Consider the following 21161-nt stretch of genomic DNA (forward strand, 5'->3'; position numbering starts at 1 on the left):
CTTTAAACAGCATTTTCACACCGGTGTTCGACTCAGACAGCTCTAGAAGATCTTGGAAGTGAAGTTTAAACTTTATTCAGTCAGAGAAGATGAACTAGTTTAAAGTATTATACTGTATTTACTATTTATTACAACTTTTTATTTCCTTTGAGAACTTCATTTTTATTTAGACACGGTTATGAGGTTTAACATGTTTTTTAAATGAACCTAATTAAAAAAAAAAAAAAAAAACAGACCGAGACCAAATGATCGTTTTGTAGGATTTTAAAAAAATACAAATTAAAAGATGATGGAAACAATAATGACTTATTGTTCCTCGTTACTAAAAACTAATTTATGCTTGATATAAAATAGAATGCATTTATTGAGTTGATCTTCATGCTCAGATGCTGCAGGCTCGTGCAGCGGAGGCTCTTATTTTAACGAGCTCCACGGTGAACGCAGGAAACTCCATCAGTGTGTTCTCGTCACTTCTCGTAAATGATTCTCAGTGAGGAAATCAGGCCTGAAGAGGAAGTATGCAAATAGTCTGGATCCAGCAGTCTGAAGGTTTCTGGGTCTTAGTGCCCAGAAAAAGAGGATCCAGGACAAATGCTCCACTGGAAGTGACATTACTCCTGTTAAATTCCACACAGAGAATTGATGTGGGACAGCTTTAGTGATTTCATTTAGTTTTCCAAAGCAAGATAATCGAGTTACAAAATCAAAACATAAGTGTGGATAATAGGCAAACGGTTTTATTCATTCATCTGTGCTGTGTAATGCAATCCCACGATAGACATGGCTCAAGTCGAAAAACAGGAATGTTTTGTTTATGGTGGATGGCAGGGGTGTCAAACATAAGGGCCCTGGGCCAAAACTGGCCCACAAGAGGCAGCAATTCGGCCCGCCAACCTACCGAGAAAATTGTAAAAATTCAAAAAGAAACTCTGATTTAAGAGTAGTGGGCACAATACAACAACTAGATAAGAATATTAGAATCGTTCATGATAAGGAAAATGGGTAACACTTTACTTGAAGCTCCCCTGTATAACACATTATAAGTACATTTAAAAAGCATTATAATGCCATTATAGCATGTGTAGCTATAGTTATAAACACTCATAAATGATCACCATGCCAGGATCTAACCCTAACCCTAATCCTATGCTGTATAGTGGGTTATAAAGCATTGTGATCATTTATGAGTGTTTATAACTACTTATAATGTGTTATACCAGGTGCTTCAAGTAAAGAGTTACCGGAAAATGATAAAAGGTAGTTTTTTTTTCATCGAGCACCTTCAGAAAGCTGTCGGAATGAAAATGGGTAAACCCGATATACACTGAGAAAAAAGTCAAAATATAATGTCAAAAATAAAGTGTAAATGCATCATCTGGCTAATCCTTGATACTCATCTGTACACATCATTAAGTAAAAAGTTGGATCACTTCAGAAACTTACTCCTAAAAGTACACTCCACGCTGCAGCGTGCAGCCTCATTGGTTTTCTATGGAGGAGTTTTAGGGATGGACTTGACAAATTTCCACTTTATTCTTGAACTCCATGATGAGTGAAAGATTCACGTTCCATTGTTTCTCTTCTCGAGTATATATACTTAATAAATTAAGATAAAGCTGTTCAATGTCAGATTTATACTTGTTATATATTTTTTTTTTACATCAGACTCAGGAAGCAGGATTAATTAACTAGAAATATAATTGAATGTTGGAGAAGGGGTATGACTTTTAAATCTTCCTCTTTTCAGATGTTATATGAGTCAATACAAGTATATGTATGTCCAGGTAGGTGTGTAGATTTAGATTTATTCATTTGTAAATTCATAAAAGCAGGCATACTTATTTGCAAGGCATTTGATCTATATATACCTGCGTGGACATTTGTTGATAGCTGTATTTTTGAAAATGAACATTTTTTATGCATTTATAATTTGTTTCATTCCATGATTGACATGTAATGGACTCTATGCACAACTCAATCACTTCCTGAACTTCAGGAGGCTCTTTGCTTCCCGTCTTTCGTGATAGGATGAGCTGATTAATGCAGGTGTGTCTGACCATTACTTTTGTGGTTACAGAGGTCGGACACACCTGGATTAATCAGCTCGTCCTATCATGAAAGACAGGAAGCAAAGAGCCTCCTGAAGTTCAGGAAGTGGTTGAGTTGTGCATATAGTCCATAGACACTCATAAATTTCCTAACATTCAAATCCCAGTTCAACATTCCCATGCAGTGTCAATGCCAACATTCGTGGGAAGAAGCTTAAGTTTGCACACCATATAATAAAAACACCTCGTACTGATTCTTAAACAGTTTATTAGAAAGATGTAGACAATAAAAAAAAGAATTTCCACTGTAAGTCAACATTACTTGTCTCCCCTTACATTTTTATTGACAGTGCAAATATAATTTGGTCATTACACGTCGCCACATTGTTCCAAACGCTCCCCCCGCCATCGAGGGAGGGCCTATTCTAGATGAACAAACGCAAAGAACCTGGAGAAGAGCAACAAACCACGCGAAGCCGAGGCGTCGCCGAGCTTCGAGCCTCTTTACATCAGCTGTGAGACGTTTCACTTTGCAGTACATCACTTGAGTGTGAGTGTCGGGTGGATATGAAGAGAGAACCGTTCAGATGCCAAACACGTGGAGCTGGTTTGGATTAACAAAGTACAGCGGGTGATCACTGGGAGGATGACTATATTTCTGTAATGAGTTCTAATTTGCTTCAATTCTCAAAACATTAAAGAAAAGAGTAAAGGGAAACATGTAAGCTGGAAGGTTAAGCTACGGAAACAAAGACTGGCTTCCTGGATATCTAATTCACGGCACATGGAAGGCTTTAGAGGAACCCAATCAATAAAATCTTCAGATCATCTTAAATCGAACTACACTTCTCAATGAACTTAAAACCACGACATTTTGAAATGGCTGGGCCTAGTCATTTTTTTAACCACCACTTTGAATCGCAAAAACAAATTGGAAATCTCTTGACATGTATTGCTCATGAGGACAACTATACAGTTTTTCCAACAAATAAGATGTGCTTAGTTGTAATATTTAACAGTAAAACAACAAAACCCAAAAGGTGCAGTACAGCAAATGGAAGTGGAGATAGCTGCTCTGTACAATACCATGCATATCAACCTTCAGTGGACTGATTGGTTAAGAGTTTGGAGCTGAGGCTATGGATTTAAATATGGCTACTGACTCATATGTACAGTTGTTTGTCACTGCCTTCAATTTCAAGATATATATTTGTTAGGTTTCCCCTTGCCCTCTTGTTCTTCCATTTCATCTCCAGAGTCTCTCAGCCTTCTACTCCAAATCCGGCATTTCTGAAAGTCGAAGAAAAGGAAGCATTCAGGAGTCAGAATGAGGAATTACGGTTGCAGTTTTTGTGGTTAAAAGATCCCAAAGACTTACTTTCATCGTCGCTATCTGCAGAGTCGTCCTAAAAAACACAACAGTTGAGGAAGTGTTAACACGGGAAATCATCTGATTTCACGACATTAACATCTATAAAGTCATGGTGGCTTCCTGGTTTGCCATTCACAAAAAAAAGAAGTGGCAATTCACTTCTGTTCTCTATCAAGTTTTAAAAAGCAGCTGGAAGAAAAAAAAAACAATTACAATGAACATTTTCCTAGCTGTCCACTATATTCTGGCCTTTTATATCCTTTTGCCATTCTGCTTTTGCCTCAGAATTTAAACTGTGTTTAAAGTCATGGTTTGGCCTGCATTTGGGATCAATGTTTTTTCTTTTTCTGGTTCATGGGACAAAGCAGCATTTTCCAAAATGTATTTTCATTATTTCACAATATAATGTAGCTACCATCACATTGGACTATACCAGCTTTGCTGGGCATGTTTGATTGGTTATGTACACATGACAGGTAATTTAACATTAAGTTTATGCTCCCATCAGCCTGCACTGAAGTATCCTGTGTCCCATTCCTCCCTGAACCCAAACCACTCCAGTGTAAATAACCACTGACCAAGGTGCCATTCATTTTGATGATTTGGTGGTTGAATTGTTTTGTTGAACAAAAGGTGCTGGAAAAATAGTATTAATAAACACAAAACAAGCCAAACTCTTAAAGGACAGCAAAAGTGTTCAGAACTGAAAGGAAAAGAGGATTCTTACGTCATCTGCCCCATCTAGATCAGGAAGGTCGTCGTCTCCTCCCATGTTGTTCATCATCTGTAATGTCGAAACACACCATGTGTTAAAGTCTGTCATTCACTTTTCCTACAGCGACAAAAAACCATAAATGGTGATCAATCTGGAAATTCAAAAAAGGCAAGGTGGGCAGCTCACGGGGCATTTCAAGAGAAGTGTATTGTCTGATGAGCAGAGCAGTCAATCTGAGATCTCTCCTCTTACGCATCGTCACCACACCGCCGTGGTTAAAACCATTAAAAGTCTTGATGAAATCATTTCTGGTGTCATGCATCTAAACATGTGGTGGAGTGGTTGATGTCACATGTACACATTAAAAAAGGAGAAAAAAAAAGGCGAGGTAGTGGATTGACGGAGCTGGCGTTTCTTATCTACTGTTGAACGGTTTCCATGGTAACTGTTGACTGCCTTTCAGCAGCATCAGTGGATACTTACAGCAGGATTTACAAATGTCTATTAGTCATGGTAAATGCCATCCTGCTGATTGTGGAGTTTGTGTGAATGTTCATGGATGAGAGAGGCACAAAGAGCAGACTGTTTGACACGAGACGCTAGAGAACTGCTTAGCACTAGAAATCCAGCTTATGTGTAGCTTTTACATCCTGCCTGATTTGTGGGTGTGGTGCTATGCGAATAAACAGAAGTCACTACTGCCCAGTTTCACATTTCCTCCAAACCTGTATTTTATCACTGGACGCACATCAATTCCCCTTTTTAAGAATTCAAAAATCACTACGGTTTTTTTTGCGAGGATGTCTTGACTAAATAAAACACTGACAAATAAAAAACCTCTAAATAAAGTGATGCTGCTCATTTTTGAAACACAAGTTCAAGTGCCCTCAACAAGCCAGTTCAGACAAAACAATATGGGGAGCAGCTTTTTAAGTTCATGTGCTTTGAAAGATTTAATTGTGGGAATGTATCTACATGGAGTAAACATCCGAAATAGGTCTGCTGCAAAAGTTTTTTGACATTATTGGAGCCAAGACAGGAAATTAAAGGACATGAACCAGTGGTGTAACTCCCCGTCAGCCAGGGCTGTTTCTATCCTCTCCCACAGTCCGCCATCTCAAAACTGTTGCTACTTTACTTCAAAAGTACATCTGCAGACATGAAATCAATCCCTCATTTTACATGAATAACATTATTTGAACTGCCTCATTCAGCTAAATAATGTCCAATCGCTGTACTATCACGAGCTTGCGTTGATGAGAGATATTTTTTCCCGTGTGTGTGGGCCAGCTGGGCAATACTTCCTCACAAAAGTGTTTCAAATTTTGCTTCCAAACCAGATTTTCAGTGATTGATTCCACTTACATCTGAGAATTGATCGAACTGGCCCATGTCATCGTCCGACTCGTCCTCCCAGTCTTTCCAGTTGTTGAAGTCAACACTGAGCCAACTCAGCTGTGGAGACACAAAGCGACCACTTAATTCTGTCATCTCAGTGTTCGCCTTACGAACTGGCCTGAGACGTATCCTTACCTCAGGCCAATGTTAACTAGGCTCCGTGCAACTAACATGGATAAAGCAGGTATAGAGGACGGCCGGCTGGCTGTTGTGTGACTCACCTTGGCCTTCTCTTTTGTTAGTCTTGGCCACGCCTTCCCTGGTTGTGCTTTCCGTAGAAAGCACAACACTGAGCGGTCTGTACGTTTATGTTTGGACTCCTGCGTTGAAAGAAGATGCAATATATGGTTACTTCATAGTATCAAAGCAGCACTAAGTAAACTCAGCTTAAATGGATTCACATTATGTAATGAATGCAGCTTACATTTTCATCGATATCTTCAAAAAGGTCTATTTCATTCTCATGCTTGACGTTGTCAGTTCCTCCAAGACAGCTGTGGTGGGAAACAAAACATCAAGCACAATCTCAATTCCTTAAACCGAAGCAGAAACTTTGAAAGCAAGACTATACACCAGGAATTTTTTTAATGAAAACATGTTCATATCTTTGTTTGGAGAAAAACATACCTGAAGCCACACTTTGCTTTATCAAAATTGACTTTTACATCTTTGCTGTCTGCTACACAGAACTCTATAAAAACACAGTCCCTCCTGTCGTACCACTTGGCAGTTGCTGGATGCCTGTAAGAAGAAACAAGGGAGGGAGTTAAAAATCACTCAAACCATTCCAAGTTCAGCTATTAGTGTTGTTAAATAGATTATGCGTGTGTTCCATTTGCTGTAAAACAGATGTCTGAAGAGCCACAACCTTCATAAATACACCATACAAGTTCTGGTAACAAGGGGGCATGCCTTGAGGTGCAACAGCTTGCCATCGTAAAGCCTTTGTATCAGGTTGCCACGCAGCATCAAATTGCACAGTGGGCTCCAGTGTCACGAGAATTAAAAGTGAAAGATCTGTGCATAATTAGGGCAGACATTTGGCTGGACTACAGCTGTGGCTTTCCTACATGTGAGTAATAGCAAAGTCCATTAAACTGACAACTATAAAAGTTGAGCATTCAGGTCCTGAATGAGAGAATTAAGCCTTCAGTGTTCATTGCGTAGTGATGCAAGCCTTGCATATGAATCATATTTATAGAGAAGACAAATCTGTAGTATTATGATGAACATAGAAGAAACGTGAAGGTTTATTGTGAAATGTCATTGACTTCCTAAGTCTAAGGTCAGTTAATGCAGTTTATCTTGTAAGAACCTCATTTTTAAAAATATATGTTGACAAGAGATTAATGATCACTGCTTCCTGGTAGCACTGAAGTGATGGCCTTATTGGACAAATCCTCTTACAAACGTCCAATACAGTGTACGGAGGATGGCGTTAACTTTTATTAAAACAAGATGCTAAAACTGTTGCTTCCCTCCGCCATGACTTTGCAGCCAAGCGGCTAAAGATTAACGGGTCTAGCCTTGCTAGTAGCATTGAGCGATTTCTCATGATAACCGTAAAATCCTGACTTTTATAACAAATCCCATGCTAATCTAAAGCTAGCAGCAGTCCACAGCATGTCTGAATGGAGCCCGTGCTAGCTCTGCTAACAGCCCCGGGACCCCTTCAGTCGAGCCATGCGGTGCACCTGACCCACGCCGAGGCTAAATGTAGCACACTTCCCCGCTAAAGCAGGCCAACCGGGCCCGATGTGGCGTTAGTGACGGTACACAGTGTTAATTTCATGGGCTTATACAGCACTCGATTAGCATTAGCTCGGGGTTAATTGGGGCTAGGCCAGCCATCCCTCCCGCCTTTGCAGAAAAGCATGTTGTCAGGCGGCTAACGTTAGCCGGCTAGCTCCGTGGGCTGCGCTCCGGCACTTTCCTCGTAACTCTCCACAAACTTACATGTCTGAAGAGAAGCGGGCTTCTTTACCGCAGATTAAACAGGTCGGTGAGAAGACTGATGGTCCCTGCAAAAAGAAGGAAAACCGCCCACACAATCACTCTCCCTCTCTCACACACACACAGAGAGCCGATACAGAGCGCCTGTCGCCTGTGGACTCTGCTCCGGATCTGGTCTTCGTATCCCGGGGTTGAGAATCGCAGCGCTGACGCAGCCAGAGCGCACGAGACGCTTCTGGAGCTTTCAGCCGCAGCTGCGGGTGACGCGACGTGAACCGCGCGCGACGAAGAGCGACTCCAGTAAATGTAATACGATTAGCTATGGCTACCACACCACCCAGGACGACCACCTCGAATAACCTGGGCTCAAACTAATGTTTTAGGGATTTATGTGTGATACTGCATGCATCTGTTTGTAGAAACAGCCATTCTGAGCGCCTCGGCGCGCGATAACACACCACAGGTCGTTTATGTACAACTCAGTGAACATCAACACTTTTTTTTTAATTTTCTGTTTACAGAGTTTTTGCACTATACAAAAACAAAGATGTCCAAGTTCAGTGTTTTTATGCGCAAAGCGTTTTTGATTCTGAAGTCACACACTGACATATATCCACAAGTAACAATATTTGAAGTCTCAAATTGACACCTTGGTCTTTTACAATTTTAATTTACTTGTTGAGTACCACTCAAAACGAAAAGTATATTGATGTAATATAAAAACACACCATATGTATTTTGCACGTAAATACACAACTGGATATTTTCACCAACCAGTGAACTGGTATGAAGATGTTTATTTGATGATTATGATGTAAGTAAGCTCACTCCGGGATTCAATTTGTGTTTATTTTTCTCATGCTCTTTCTAGAGTAAATTGCTGCTTTAAACACCTTTTTAAAAAATGTATATAACAAAAAAAACAAAACAAAAAAAACAGGTGCACCTCTTGAGGCCAAAGACAGAAGTTTCATTAATGTACCCTTGTGAAAAATACCAGAAAATACTAGTTTACATATGATTCTGCTTTCTATTCAATTCAGCTTCTAGCAGCGTGGCACACTTGTTAACCATCTCCACTCCTTTCTTCAGTGCAGGGTCGCTGCCGTTAATCTCAGTTTTCCATGGGAGGAAGCAGGATACACCCATGAATGAGCACCAGGCCATTACTGGCCATTTAGTCACAAATTAACCTCAAGTCCACATTTTTGGACCATAGAAGAAGCCAAACATGCAGGAGAGAAAACGTAAATTCCATATGTAAAAGCTTCCAACTAAAAATAGAACACAGTCTCACTATGAAACCAGGAAGTACATAACTTTATTGTTATTTTGAGTTTAGAGTTCTTCATGGCTGGCAAAGAAAAAAAAAAATCTTGAGCATGAGTTAAGTGAATCTGCATAGACATATATACAATACGAGGAAGGATTAGATAAAAGCCAATTTTACATAGTATAATTGTGTGACTTTCATTAAAGAAAAGGCGAATTTGTGAATACAGATTTTTGACTATTGCCAGACATTGCCACAGTTGACCTGAAATGAACCATGGCCCTGCGCTGTCAGAGTTTGTCAATTGGTGCGACAGTAACCACCTTGATTTAAATGTTTTAAAAACCAAAGACATGGTTATCAATTTTAGACGCGCCACATCCTCCCATGGTGACAGTGTTATCCATGGTGAGGTGGTTGAACTTGTGGATAAGTATAAATACCTTGGCACTTGGATTGATGACAAGTTACGGTTTGACATAAACACAGAGTCCATTGTTAAACGTGGTCAGCAGAGAATCTATCTCTTAAGGAAACTGAACTCTTTTAATATAAACAAAGGGATTCTCTGCAATTTTTATTGTTGTTTTATAGAAAGCCTTTTAACTTGTTCATATATTTGTTGGTTCAATGGCTTGTCTGTGAAAGAGAAAAACAAACTCCAGAACATTGTCAAAACTTGCTCTAAAATCATTGGAGTTAAACAAAGGGACTTGTATTCTCTCTGGGAGGAGCAGGTGATAAAGAAGGCTAAATGTATCCTGGGTCAGCCTCTCCATGCTCTGTCCTCAGAGTTTACGCTGATGCCTTCTGGGCGTCGTTTTAATGTACCTTCTCGGAAAACAAACTGCTTCTCTAAGTCTTATGTTCCCTCTGCTATTAAACTCTGAAGGGACTGTATTGCTTAAAGGTGCCTTAAGGAGTTTGCACGTTTTATGCGAAACAGCGCCCCCTGCAGGCCTTGGGCGTAATGCAGCTTAGTGAAAAACTCGTCCCTGTGGCTCGCGTGCACGGAAGAGGGGAACTCCCTCTTCGCTCGTTTAGTAGCGCTCAAGTAAGATTTAAGTTTCTTTTACCTGGTGGAGTCTGTGCTGGAGCTGTGGCAGTGCTAGAAGCCGGTCTTTTCTTACTTTCTGGAAGATTCTGCTCAGTTGTTGCTCACTAAGCATCTGGTGGACAAAATGAAACCTATCCAGCCGGAGCGCGCATTACGTCATTCCTTTCAAATTCTCCCCAAAAAAATGCTGGTGCCGGACCGGCACTGCAACTTTCAAGTGACAATTTAGCGCTGTTAGAGGTACTTGTAATGAATATGTCAGGGCACACTGTACACATCGTTAAAATGTGTAACATATTTATGGTGGAAAATAAGTATTTTTAAGGTTGTAAAACTCCTTAATGCACCTTTAAGTAGGGAGGACTATGTGACATATTGATCTCTTTAATATTGTGTAGTACTATTGTTGGTTTTGAGCCTTACATTTTCTGAATTGTTAGTACAGGCACAAAGGGAATGACTTTGGTGTGTTTGTGTGAGCCTTACATTTTCTGAATTGTTAGTACAGGCACAAAGGGAATGACTTTGGTGTGTTTGTGAATTGCATCGAGGTTTGCTGCAAATGAATTGCCCTGTGGGATCAAAGTTTTCTCAATCTCTCAGTTGGGATTATTTAACTAAAGTGTACTTGGATTCTCAGAATGCTTAATTTTCAGCCCGTTTTGCTGTGCCAGTATTTTCTGAACTTCATAATTTAAGCTTTGAGCCACTCACCACCATATCTAACCTGTATGACGTTCTTCCACACACCCAACCTAGCATTTTCAATAACATCTTCTTTCACTTCAACTTCAAACTTTTATCAGTCTCAAACCTTCAGATGGTAACACGTTTTCTCTTCTCCAGCTTTTTGTAAAGGTGAAACATCTTAGTCATACATAACTTTTACTTGTAGCATAGAAATATAAAATATATCTATTATCGAGTTGAAATTAGTCGAATCTTTAGGTGGTGCTGTCTGAACACCAAAAATCTAAGGCACATGTTGCAAAGCTTTCAAGTCAAACATCTGCAATGAAAATCCAGTTAAACCGGTAGTGTACCAACACATGCATGGAGCTTCATACCATCCGATACATTCAAGCATTGCATGAGTATTACTATGCTTTTCAGCCATAATGACAATTACAAGAGGAGAATGATAACACTTGAAAAATTTCATGGTGAAAGCAGTTCTGGATAAGATTGTAAAATTAGTAAGTTTAATCTCTTCATATTTGTCCAAAACCTCATGAGTTGAAAAGCATTCAAGTAAAAGCATGTCAGCAGCACTAAAAATTGAGTATGAAGTTTAACATAGTTCTTGTAGTATTCATGATCAAAAACTGTTTCATCATTTCCAATATTTCCAACAGAATTTGTACAGCTTAACAGAGGGCGGTAAAAAAAAAAGAAAATACAAAATGGGGTTTAACAGTGCCTATGTTCAGGACTGTCATCTCCAATAGCTGCAAATGAAATCCTGAGCCTCTACCCTGGTGTCCTGCTGAATGTTGAAATAAAAATATTTGACTTAGACAATTACCTATCTCAGCCCACTGTAAAACCCCACACCCAACAAGCTCTTCCTGAGGAAAAAAAACAACAAAACACAAACCGTTCAATTCATCAAGCCACAACTTTATTTCCACCTCAGGTATAAACTGTATAAACGAGCTCAGGAGTAAATCAGCAACCTTTCTTCAACTCTGCGTCAGCAGGGTCCCACTACATCGTCAACTCCTGCAAGGAAAAACGTAAAGGTTAAACACAGTTTAGGTTAATGTAAAATGAGTTTGAAGAGTCTCCTCTCTTCTCAGGACAGAAATGTTGGCTTCAGGAAACTCAGAAGAACGAAAGTCACTGTGTTAATCATCACCGAAGAGATTTAAATGGATTCACTACGGTGGGTCACAATAAAACTATAGGCACAACACCACAATTAGGAAAATAAAGTTACCATGATGGCATTGACGATGTCGTTGTTGTTGTTTTTCAGAGCGCGTACAGCCTTCGCCCGCGACACGTTGGCTTGTGACATGACGAGTTCGATGTCCTTAATCTCAACTCCGGTTTCATCAACCTGATAAGACAATCAATACATACTTAACTCTAAAATCTCCACACCAGATAAAAGTCCACCCCTTCTCAAAGCTGCATCTCACCTCTTCCTCTTCGCTCTCCTCCTGTACTGTTGGCGTCTGTGTGTTTTCCTGGATATTCGATACAGCCTCTCCCTGCACCTTGAACTTTTCTGCGGCTGCCAGCTGGGCTTGCTGGGACAGATCTTCAATCTGGAGCACAAATGATGTGAAATTAATCAATGCAAAATTTGGTGAACAACATCACAAGTTTCTTGTTTCATACAGTACGCGCACCATGTGTGCAACATTTCAATAAATATGAAAGCAGCTCCTTACCTTGGCTTCACCGAAGACGATGTATGTGTCTGATGCAGGGCTCTTGTAGACGTCTGGTTTGGTGATGACAAACAGGATGTTCTTTGACTTGCGGATGGTGACCCTGGTGACCCCTGTGACCTGCCTGAGACCAAGCTTTGACATTGCCTGCGAGAAATGGCAGTAAGTTGGTAAATGTGACCAAAGAAGACTTAAAAACAACCGAATACTTAATGAACATTAAACAATTACCTTTCGTGCTTTCTTTTCGCTGCGGCTCTGTTTGGCTTTGCTGACAGGTTCTTCGTCTATTTCAGCAGCAGCAGCAAGCTAAAGAAGGAAAATTCATCAACTGCATGAGTTAAGGGAAAAAAAACAACAATTTATCAAATCCGACTGTGATAATGACTCTTCTCAGGACAGAAATGTTGGCTTCAATAGGCTCAGAAGAACGAAAGTCTGTGTTAATCATCACCGAAGAGGAAACAATCTCAGTCCGTTGCAGCAACACTAGAACCTCACCTGAGCTTGTTGCGTCTGTGTTTGTGCCGAGTCCTGTTCCTCCAGCTCTGGAACGGAGTCGTCACTGTCTGATTCAGTGCCGGATCCTAAAGACATCATCAGTAGACAATTTAGACACAACATGGCTTCTATCGCATGTATGCATGTCTGAAAATTGACCTGGGGAAAAAAAATTAAGTGATTTTGACAAAGCATGTCTATATTGCCCAAGGATTACAAACCACTCAGTGTATTGACAATTTGTCTCAAACCTATATTTTTTAAAGCATGTTACTATAACATACCACCTTGGCCTCTGAAACAAGGCATTCTGAACAAAATCAAAGTTGGATTAAAACCTATAGTATAAGGATGAAAATGCAAATCTTTTCTTGAAATCAGGAGTAGAGTCACAAGGTACATCTTAAAACTGAGCATTTAATTCAAGGCACAAAAAAACAAAACAAAAAAAAACAACCTCTCTTTAATAACAGCATATCTAAATAACTATGTCCGAGAACATGGTGACAGCTGAAACAGAAGGCATGAAAGAGGAGAGTAATGAAATACCAGCTTCGTTCTTGATGGACTCCACCTTGGCAGGGGTTTTGGAAGGTGGTGGGGCAGGTTTTGGCGAGGGGACGGGTTCAGGGGTCGTGCCGATTACTTCAGCTTCAGGTTTAACAGGGGAAGGTTTTGCAACGGCCTCTGCAAATGTGAGTTTACGGGGTGCAGGGACAGCGGGCTCAACTTGGGACGGTTTTTCGGCTTCCACAGGGGCAGGTTTAGCCTCAACGGCAGGCTTGGCCTCCTCCACAGGGGCAGGTTTAGCCTCAACGGCGGGCTTGGCCTCCTCCACAGGGGCAGGTTTAGCCTCAACGGCGGGCTTGGCCTCGTCCACAGGGGCAGGTTTAGCCTCAACGGCGGGCTTGGCCTCCTTTACAGGGGCAGGTTTAGCCTCAATGGCAGGCTTGGCCTCCTTTACAGGGGCAGGTTTAGCCTCAACGGCGGGCTTGACCTCCTGCACAGGGGCAGGTTTAGCCTCAACGGCGGGCTTGACCTCCTGCACAGGGGCAGGTTTAGCCTCAACGGCAGGCTTGGCCTCCTTTACAGGGGCAGGTTTAGCCTCAACGGCAGGCTTGGCCTCCTTTACAGGGGCAGGTTTAGCCTCAACGGCGGGCTTGACCTCCTGCACAGGGGCAGGTTTAGCCTCAACGGCAGGCTTGGCCTCCTTTACAGGGGCAGGTTTAGCCTCAACGGCAGGCTTGGCCTCCTTTACAGGGGCAGGTTTAGCCTCAACGGCGGGCTTGGCCTCCTGTACAGGGGCAGGTTTAGCCTCAACGGTAGGCTTGACCTCCTGCACAGGGGCAGGTTTAGCCTCAACAGTAGGCTTGGCCTCCTCCACAGGGGCAGGTTTAGCCTCAACAGTAGGCTTGGCCTCCTCCACAGGGGCAGGTTTAGCCTCAACGGTGGGCTTGGCAACCTCAGTAGGTTCAGCAGCAACTTTAACAGGCAATGGCTCGGGCTCATCTTCAATCATAACTTTTGAAAGTGTCATGGGGGGAGCATAGCAAACTGCACGAACTGCATCAGATGTAGCAAGCTCTACACTCTCTTTCTCTACAGGAGACAAACTTGCCTTCACTGGTGCTGGTTCAGCAGCAACATTAACAGGCAATGGCTTGGGCTCATCTTTAATCATAACTTTTGAAACTGTCATGGGGGGAGCATAGCAAACTGCAAGAACTGCATCAGATGTAGCAAGCTCTACACTCTCTTTCTCTACAGGAGACAAACTTGTCTTCACTGGTGCTGGTTCAGCAGCAACATTAACAGGCAATGGCTTGGGCTCATCTTTAATCATAACTTTTGAAACTGTCATGGGGGGAGCATAGCAAACTGCAAGAACTGCATCAGATGTAGCAAGCTTTACACTCTCTTTCTCTACAGGAGACAAACTTGTCTTCACTGGTGCTGGTTCAGCAGCAACATTAACAGGCAATGGCTTGTGCTGATCTTCAATCTTAACTTCTGAAATGGGGGGAGCATGGCAAACTGCAAGAACTTCAGGAGATGTAGCAAGCTTTACACTGTCTTTCTCTGCAGAAGACAAACTTGTAGGCACTGGTTTCATTGGTTTCTCAGGAGGTATGAGAGGAGGAAGCTCGTCATCAGTAGCAGAAACAGAAGAAACCTTTGAGGAAGGTGCCTTCATTTCAACAGACTTGGGAGGGCTGGCAACAATAGCATCTGAAAATGAAACTGGTGCTGCCACAGCAGGTTTTGAGGTAACTTTAAATGCAGCTGGAGCTGCAACAGGTTTACTAACAGCTGGAGATGGAATTTTCATCTCAGCTGATACAGGCTTTGTTTCAACATGCACAGGTTGATTGAGACCAGACTCTGCTGGCTTTTCCTGCACTTGAACGGGAGCAGGAACAAACCCTTCCCCCTTTTGAGGTTTGCCCTGTTTGCCAGCTTTGACAACTTTAGGGCCAGACCGGGTGGAATGATGGGCGGATACGCCACCAGGCGAGGAAGCCAAGGGAGATAGCCCGGGTGAAAGAGGAGCAGAGGAAGGGGTAGATTTAGGTGAAGTGGGGGAGGAGGAAGAGGCAGACATTGAAGAGCGCTTCCTTCTGCCAGGGACAGCCTTTGGGGCAGAGGAACCCTTTGCGCTCTTGGCATCTTTGCCTTTGGGCTTAGCAGGGCCAGCAGCTGCCTGGGGTGGCAGGGAGGGAGGTTGGGCAGGAGGTGCAGCTGAGTGAAAAAAGATTCTTTAATATGGTGCTCATTCAGTAAAAGTTGTACCCATGCAGGTTAGAAATCCAAAAACCCAAGGCGGCACACATTTGCTTTGTGTTAGAGTTAAGACCCTCTTTTCAGATGCCAGTGGAAAAGAGTTGTTCCAAATACACAGTATGTGCTACCAATCTCCACACAGAAAACCTACATTTAGTCAAGATGCACTAAACACAAAGATCTAAGTGTACTTTAATTACACATCACGACTCATGAGTTGACACAAAGATCTGTCAGACAAACCACGCCTCTGATCTGGTGCTTCAAGCACAAAGTAGCAAACACCAGGCAAAATGACCAGGCTGTCTATTTGATAACATTTCATTTGAATTAAGTGGTTTTCTATCAAAGCTAAAATGAAACTGATATTGGGGAAAATAACATTTCTAAGCCATTAATATTTCTGATTCTCAAAAAGACACTTGATCTAACTACTCTCACTATGTGGAAAAACTAAAGTACAGAACAGACAGGCAATTGACCCTTTCACATCCCATCAATTTAAGAGCACCAACAGACAGGCTTCAAAAGAGACTTTTTTTTTTTAAATCAAATTACAAATGACAAAATCTGATGAGGGGGATTCAGTGTATAGGGATATAAACAACGATGGGAATGAACCCAGTTTTCACAGAACTCAAACCAACCTGACAGATTGCTGGTGGAAATAGGAACCACATCATTTGCACTGTTCCCCTTAGACTGAATGGGCTTGGAGAGAAGTATGACAGGTTCGTTCTTCTCGGGATTTTCACTTTGAGTCACCACTTCCACGGTCACATCAGACACTTTCTCTTGAGCTGCATCAAGGTTTAGATCAGCCAAGCCTTCGACTGCAGTTGTCAGCGTATCAGTGGTCTTCATGGGTTCACCATTTACATCTTCATTACCGGAGGGTTGTAAATCAGTTGGTTTTTCTTCTACTATTTGTTGATCTTCTTCAGACATCTGTGCCTTTGTAACCTCTTGGCCCGTTGGTTCTTTAGTAGCAACAATGGACAGATTTGGGGCTATTTCGGCAGCAAGGGCCTCTTCAGGATTTTGCAGCCCTGGGGATATAATGGGACCCTCAGTGGCAGGAACAGACTCTTCAGGAGGTGGTAAACCAATGGAAGCCCCAGTTGTGTCACCACTCAGCTCTACAGGCGAGACCAACGTTGACTCTTCATTTGCTTCTTTCAGCTCGGACACTTCAAGAGTATCGCCAAGACCATTTGGCCGATCACAAGTGGCAGGAGTGCCAGTTCCTTCTGCAAAGCCTTGATCTTGAGAAGGCAGGCAAGAAAATGAAGGGTTCGCTGATGGGGTTTCTTTGCTTGCATTAGGAACAGCTACCCCAGGAGAAGTCAAAACTCCTGCAGCTGATGAAGGAAGAACAATGGTGGCAGGTTGGACAACCACTGTTGATGTTTCAAGTGCAAGCCTCATGAAGCGGCTTAGTGAAGGAAAACCCAAAATGGTGCCCCACACGTGAACAAGCACAAAGATTGTGAGGACAAGTGGAGCTAGTTTTGAATTTTCTGTCTTTAAGAACTACTAAGTGAAATGGGTGCATTCAAAGGAAAACTGATTGTGTTCACAATTTCATGCAGTGTCTTCCAGTGACACAATTGAAAAAAATGAAAAAAAAAAAAAAAAGGTGCTATTTTTCAAACTACTTAATCTAACAAAATTACTGGACAAAAACTATTTTACAGGTATTGGTGAATAAAATAATTTCAGAGCAAAACTGACAGGACATCTAATATATTCCACTGATGATAGCTGCATTAACAAAAGTGTGCAATCATGATTTACATTTTGGAATGACATTTGAACTGAATACTTTCAATAAATACTGCTACTGAGGATTTACTATTATTTTATCAGAGCTGACATAAATGAAGTCAGCGAATTCATTCTTTAAAAGGGTTTCACACTGCAACACAAAACACTGTAGAATAGTAATATTTCCACATGTATAGTCAAGTGAGACCATCACATCGGGACAGTAGACTTTGATGTAATTTAAGTCAATTTATTGCTGAATAACAAGATGGCTTATTTATATGCACCATTACCCACAATTACTCACTACTTAGTGTACACACCCCCTCTTCGCATGATAACATGTACTCAATTACCACCGTCAATAACTCTTAGCCAGTGTCACTCAAATTCAAAAAGCCTTTAAATAGCATTTTCCTTTGATAGGCCTGAGTAACTGCTGTTAAGGACTTCAACTTTCTCCAGACAGAGCATATGAAATGTACTACTTACACACCATGCATTTCTTCATTTGCTCAGGTGAGAGGCATTTCAAATTAACGCTGGGTTAACGTGTCGACATAATTGAATACGTAAAAACAACGTTTTTATTTATCACATCAAAAGATGGCGACAGTTGGTCAATGAAGAATAACTTCAAACAGACCGAAGCAATTTACAAAAACTAGCCCATAGTCCTTTAAAGTGTAATTATATTTCAGACCTGGCAACATTTATAGGTACGTTTACATTACATTTTTGTTCTCTAGAAAAAGAGAAAGGCTAAAGCTGATAGAATCCAGAGTCAGTGGGATTGGGGGGTGAGTGAGAAAAGAATGAGAAGCTAAAGCAGAGTGAATTACACTAGCCATACAATATTTCAAATATAAGCTGATTCTAACTCTGAGAGGAAATATTTTCCTCCTGAGGTAGAGGATTGATTCTACAGCATCTGTGTGTGCAGACACTCATAAGGGCAGCATTCTGAGTCTACAATATAGAATGTTTCAGAAATCAGCCTTTCATGGGAAAAACACAGATGCTGAAAACTACGCAAACACTGCTGGAAATCTGGAAGTAGCAAAGAGGGGAAAAACAATGGAAAAGGAGTGACTGTGAAAAGGAGCAACAGAGAGACTGTGAAAAGAGATGCTATTTGTTATAAAGCGGCATAAAAAAATGTAGCATTTTCAACCAAGACAAGTATTTGATATTCACTATGAGAAAATTCATTGTTTGAACTGACTATTTGTATTTTTGAAATGTTACTGCTACATATATTAAAAAAAAAAAAAAAACAGGAAATTGATTATTAGTGAATTACTCAGTAGGTGCAGTCCTATTTGACTTAGCAAGGCTAGTCAATGGGCCAGCCAGCTTATAAAATATGCTACTAAAGCCAGTTGCCAGTATTCAATTGTTTTGAATGTGCAACTCACAGTAAGTCATACGGTTAAAAGCCAAGAGTAATGACAATAAATTACTTACATTCAGTAAGTACTAGAGAAAAAAAAACCCTGACATTGTTAACTACTTCTTCAAAGATTTGCATTTGTTGTGCACAGACCAAACCACACTCAAAACCATGCATTGTGCACAAACTCCACTTATGCGTCACACTATGTCAGTTCAAGTTATAACATGTAGGGTTCTGGATCACTCAATTGTAACTTGTCCCGCATGAAAGCACTGCTCCAACTGTATCCACCACATGGCTGGTGTCACCTGTTCAATCGACTCAGAGTCACACCCTGAACCCCCCCTCATTGGTTACATGTTTACACTTCTATTCAATCTGGACACTATCACACGTGGATTATTAATATGTGCTTGTGGGGATCCAGGACCCTACTCAAGGAGATCAAGTAGCGTAGGCAGGCTGAGGAGAAACCAAACAATACTCACCAGTCTCGACTTGAGGCTGCTGCATCTCCTGCTCGGTGACAGGGACCGTTTCTGTGGCTTCGCCGGGCATGGTTGCTACAGAGGAATAGACCGTGTTACAACCCGATCAGTCAAATTGTGGTGAAGCGCTAACAAAGTCATCAAGGCGTTTAGTTCATTAACATCTGATGATATATTGCGGACTTCGTCGTCAGGTGAAAAGGTGAGGGAACCCATGCTTTTTGCGCAGTACTTGCTAACATTAGCTCATGCTAACATTAGTCACTGCGTTAGCCCAACACTGGGAGGCAACCTACGAATAAACTTGTCTTCAAACCGCCGAGCTACTGTATTTTATTCTCCGCCAGGTAGCCTGCTTGTTGTCACGCAAATAAACTTCACGCATCGCGTCCCTTTGCTGTCTGCGGCCCAAACAGACTGTCAGTGAAGACATCATGTTCCCCCATTTTGAGCCGGTAAACGGCAGCACGGCGGAGCATTTATCGACTAACGCAGCGACCTGACGGTGACAATATTCACACTGCCGTGAACAGCAGACATTAAGTGAGTGTCTGAGACCTTCGTGTGGGATGTGGAATAGTGAAAAACGGCAGGATGAAGGCGGATTATCAGCGGAGACACTCACCAACTCAGGACGTTAGATCCAAGATGGCTGCGAGAGAGAACCGCTGACCTCTGATCCGGCGTGATATCCGGGAGAGACGCCATGACAACTTCCGGTTAAAACAGACGACTTTATTATTACTATTATTATTATTATTATTATTATTATTATTATTATTATTATTGCCTTGCAGGAAACTGCCACAGAAAACGTTTTCACCCGAATAACAGTTAACTGATAAACAAATACATATATATGGGACATTTTTTATCAAATGAGATGTGAGAACAGAACATTGTGAAGCAGTCATTCCACAAAGCCCCATCCCCTCATGAGCCCTGTATCATTGTCATGAATTTCATTCATAAATTTTGCTGGAAAAATTTTGTGGTGAGATTCTTTATTATGCAAAAGTCGTAACAAGGAAATAGGACAGAGGACTTGACACCTCATTGAAGATCATCTACTTCAGTATGAGCTGTCAAAGTTACACCATTTGTGGCCTAAAATTTAACACGTGAGCTCAAGATGATGAGAATATTGTCAGTTTGTCCATCTGCAGCCTCATAGCATCACCCTCAACCACAAGATGGAGCTAAAACAAAGGTGGTATATATTAAAAAAACTGTTTTTTTAAACGACATGTACATGTAGTCACTTATTTCTTGAAATCTGTGTGCAATATTAATGTGATTCACCAGACAAAATGCAGCACAGCAAACAGGAGCAACTGTTGCCCCAGTACACTTCTTTGCAATTTCCAAAAATTATTAGTAGTTGTACAGGTAAAATTGGAAGAAGTCACTTTAAGCTCAAAATAAAACCTCAAATTGCCATATCTTAAGGGAAAATATATCAAATGTGATTCTTAAAATTTTAGTCAGTTTTTTATTTTCATGAAATTACCTGCATTAAAGGTGCTGTAGGCAGGATTCCGCATCTCCGCCATCTTGCTAAGCACGATGGCGATTTGACCCATCTAAGATGGCCATTTGAAACCCAGCACAGCCAATCCTGTCCTGTTTTCTCTGACATCACGCCCTTACGCAAGTTAAGCCCCTCCCATAAGAACGTGCGACGAACGCCCCTCGACCAATCACAGTTAGAGCCTCATGGGCTCTTCTGATTGGTCAAAGATACCTGGAGCTGTGGAGATTCCTTTTCAGCTCAGAACAGAGACAGATGGAAATGCTGTGCCATCGCGATAGTGCAATTATGCTACACTCCTAAAGGATTATCAATGGATACTCTAACATTTAATCCAAAGAAAACAGAAAAAATAGCATTGACTAGCAAAAATCCTGCCTACAGCACCTTTAATTCTTATAAAACCTTGCAGTAGGTTAACATTTTTGCAGCATTTCCGTTGATTAATGTTGCACATCTATGATGTACAGATTATTTTTGGA

The 21161-nt window shown here is 41.4% G+C and overlaps 3 protein-coding genes and 2 non-coding genes across 5 annotated transcripts; all 5 read right to left on the minus strand.

The window, feature by feature from the left end:
• Positions 1 to 2943: 2943 nt before the first annotated feature.
• ptges3b (prostaglandin E synthase 3b (cytosolic)) lies at positions 2944 to 7744 on the minus strand. Its single transcript, XM_030119785.1, has 8 exons — positions 7490 to 7744; positions 6161 to 6274; positions 5958 to 6027; positions 5755 to 5853; positions 5501 to 5590; positions 4148 to 4204; positions 3427 to 3454; positions 2944 to 3338 (listed from the first exon to the last, which is right to left on the minus strand). Coding segments are annotated over exons 1-8 (480 nt in total). The 5' UTR covers positions 7492 to 7744; the 3' UTR covers positions 2944 to 3318.
• A 3671-nt stretch (positions 7745 to 11415) lies between these two features.
• On the minus strand, positions 11416 to 19850 carry naca (nascent polypeptide associated complex subunit alpha). The gene is made up of 8 exons (XM_030118733.1): positions 19774 to 19850; positions 19149 to 19223; positions 12717 to 12802; positions 12447 to 12524; positions 12216 to 12362; positions 11961 to 12089; positions 11756 to 11878; positions 11416 to 11538 (listed from the first exon to the last, which is right to left on the minus strand). Exons 2-8 carry the CDS (start codon positions 19216 to 19218, stop codon positions 11524 to 11526), a joined length of 648 nt encoding a protein of 215 aa, XP_029974593.1. The 5' UTR covers positions 19219 to 19223; positions 19774 to 19850; the 3' UTR covers positions 11416 to 11523.
• On the minus strand, positions 11607 to 11680 carry LOC115408934 (small nucleolar RNA SNORD59). Its single transcript, XR_003933819.1, has one exon. It is a non-coding gene; the product is annotated as a small nucleolar RNA SNORD59 (small nucleolar RNA).
• LOC115408935 (small nucleolar RNA SNORD59) lies at positions 12604 to 12675 on the minus strand. The gene has a single exon (XR_003933820.1). It is a non-coding gene; the product is annotated as a small nucleolar RNA SNORD59 (small nucleolar RNA).
• Positions 12809 to 18478, minus strand: LOC115408140 (proteoglycan 4-like). The gene has a single exon (XM_030118732.1). The coding sequence runs from the start codon at positions 15316 to 15318 to the stop codon at positions 13195 to 13197; it is 2124 nt and encodes a 707-aa protein (XP_029974592.1). The 5' UTR covers positions 15319 to 18478; the 3' UTR covers positions 12809 to 13194.
• Positions 19851 to 21161: the final 1311 nt, after the last annotated feature.

The sequence above is a fragment of the Salarias fasciatus genome, chromosome 20 (genome assembly GCF_902148845.1).
Source record: "Salarias fasciatus chromosome 20, fSalaFa1.1, whole genome shotgun sequence".
Classification (NCBI taxonomy): Eukaryota; Metazoa; Chordata; class Actinopteri; order Blenniiformes; family Blenniidae; genus Salarias; species Salarias fasciatus.

Excerpts from the sequence above, each read along its gene's own strand:
- ptges3b (XM_030119785.1), bottom strand. Across the intron at positions 5,591-5,754 it reads TAACAAAAGAGAAGGCCAAG|CTGAGTTGGCTCAGTGTTGA; the intron begins GTGAGTCACACA and ends GTGTCTCCACAG. Across the intron at positions 4,205-5,500 it reads AGTTCGATCAATTCTCAGAT|ATGATGAACAACATGGGAGG; the intron begins GTAAGTGGAATC and ends TCGACATTACAG.
- naca (XM_030118733.1), bottom strand. The coding sequence starts at position 19,218 with ATGCCCGGCGAAGCCACAGAAACGGTCCCTGTCACCGAGCAGGAGATG. Across the intron at positions 12,803-19,148 it reads GCAGCCTCAAGTCGAGACTG|GATCCGGCACTGAATCAGAC; the intron begins GTGAGTATTGTT and ends TGATGTCTTTAG. Across the intron at positions 11,879-11,960 it reads AGGAGAGCGAAGAGGAAGAG|GTTGATGAAACCGGAGTTGA; the intron begins GTGAGATGCAGC and ends TTGTCTTATCAG.
- LOC115408140 (XM_030118732.1), bottom strand. The coding sequence starts at position 15,318 with ATGTCTGCCTCTTCCTCCTCCCCCACTTCACCTAAATCTACCCCTTCC.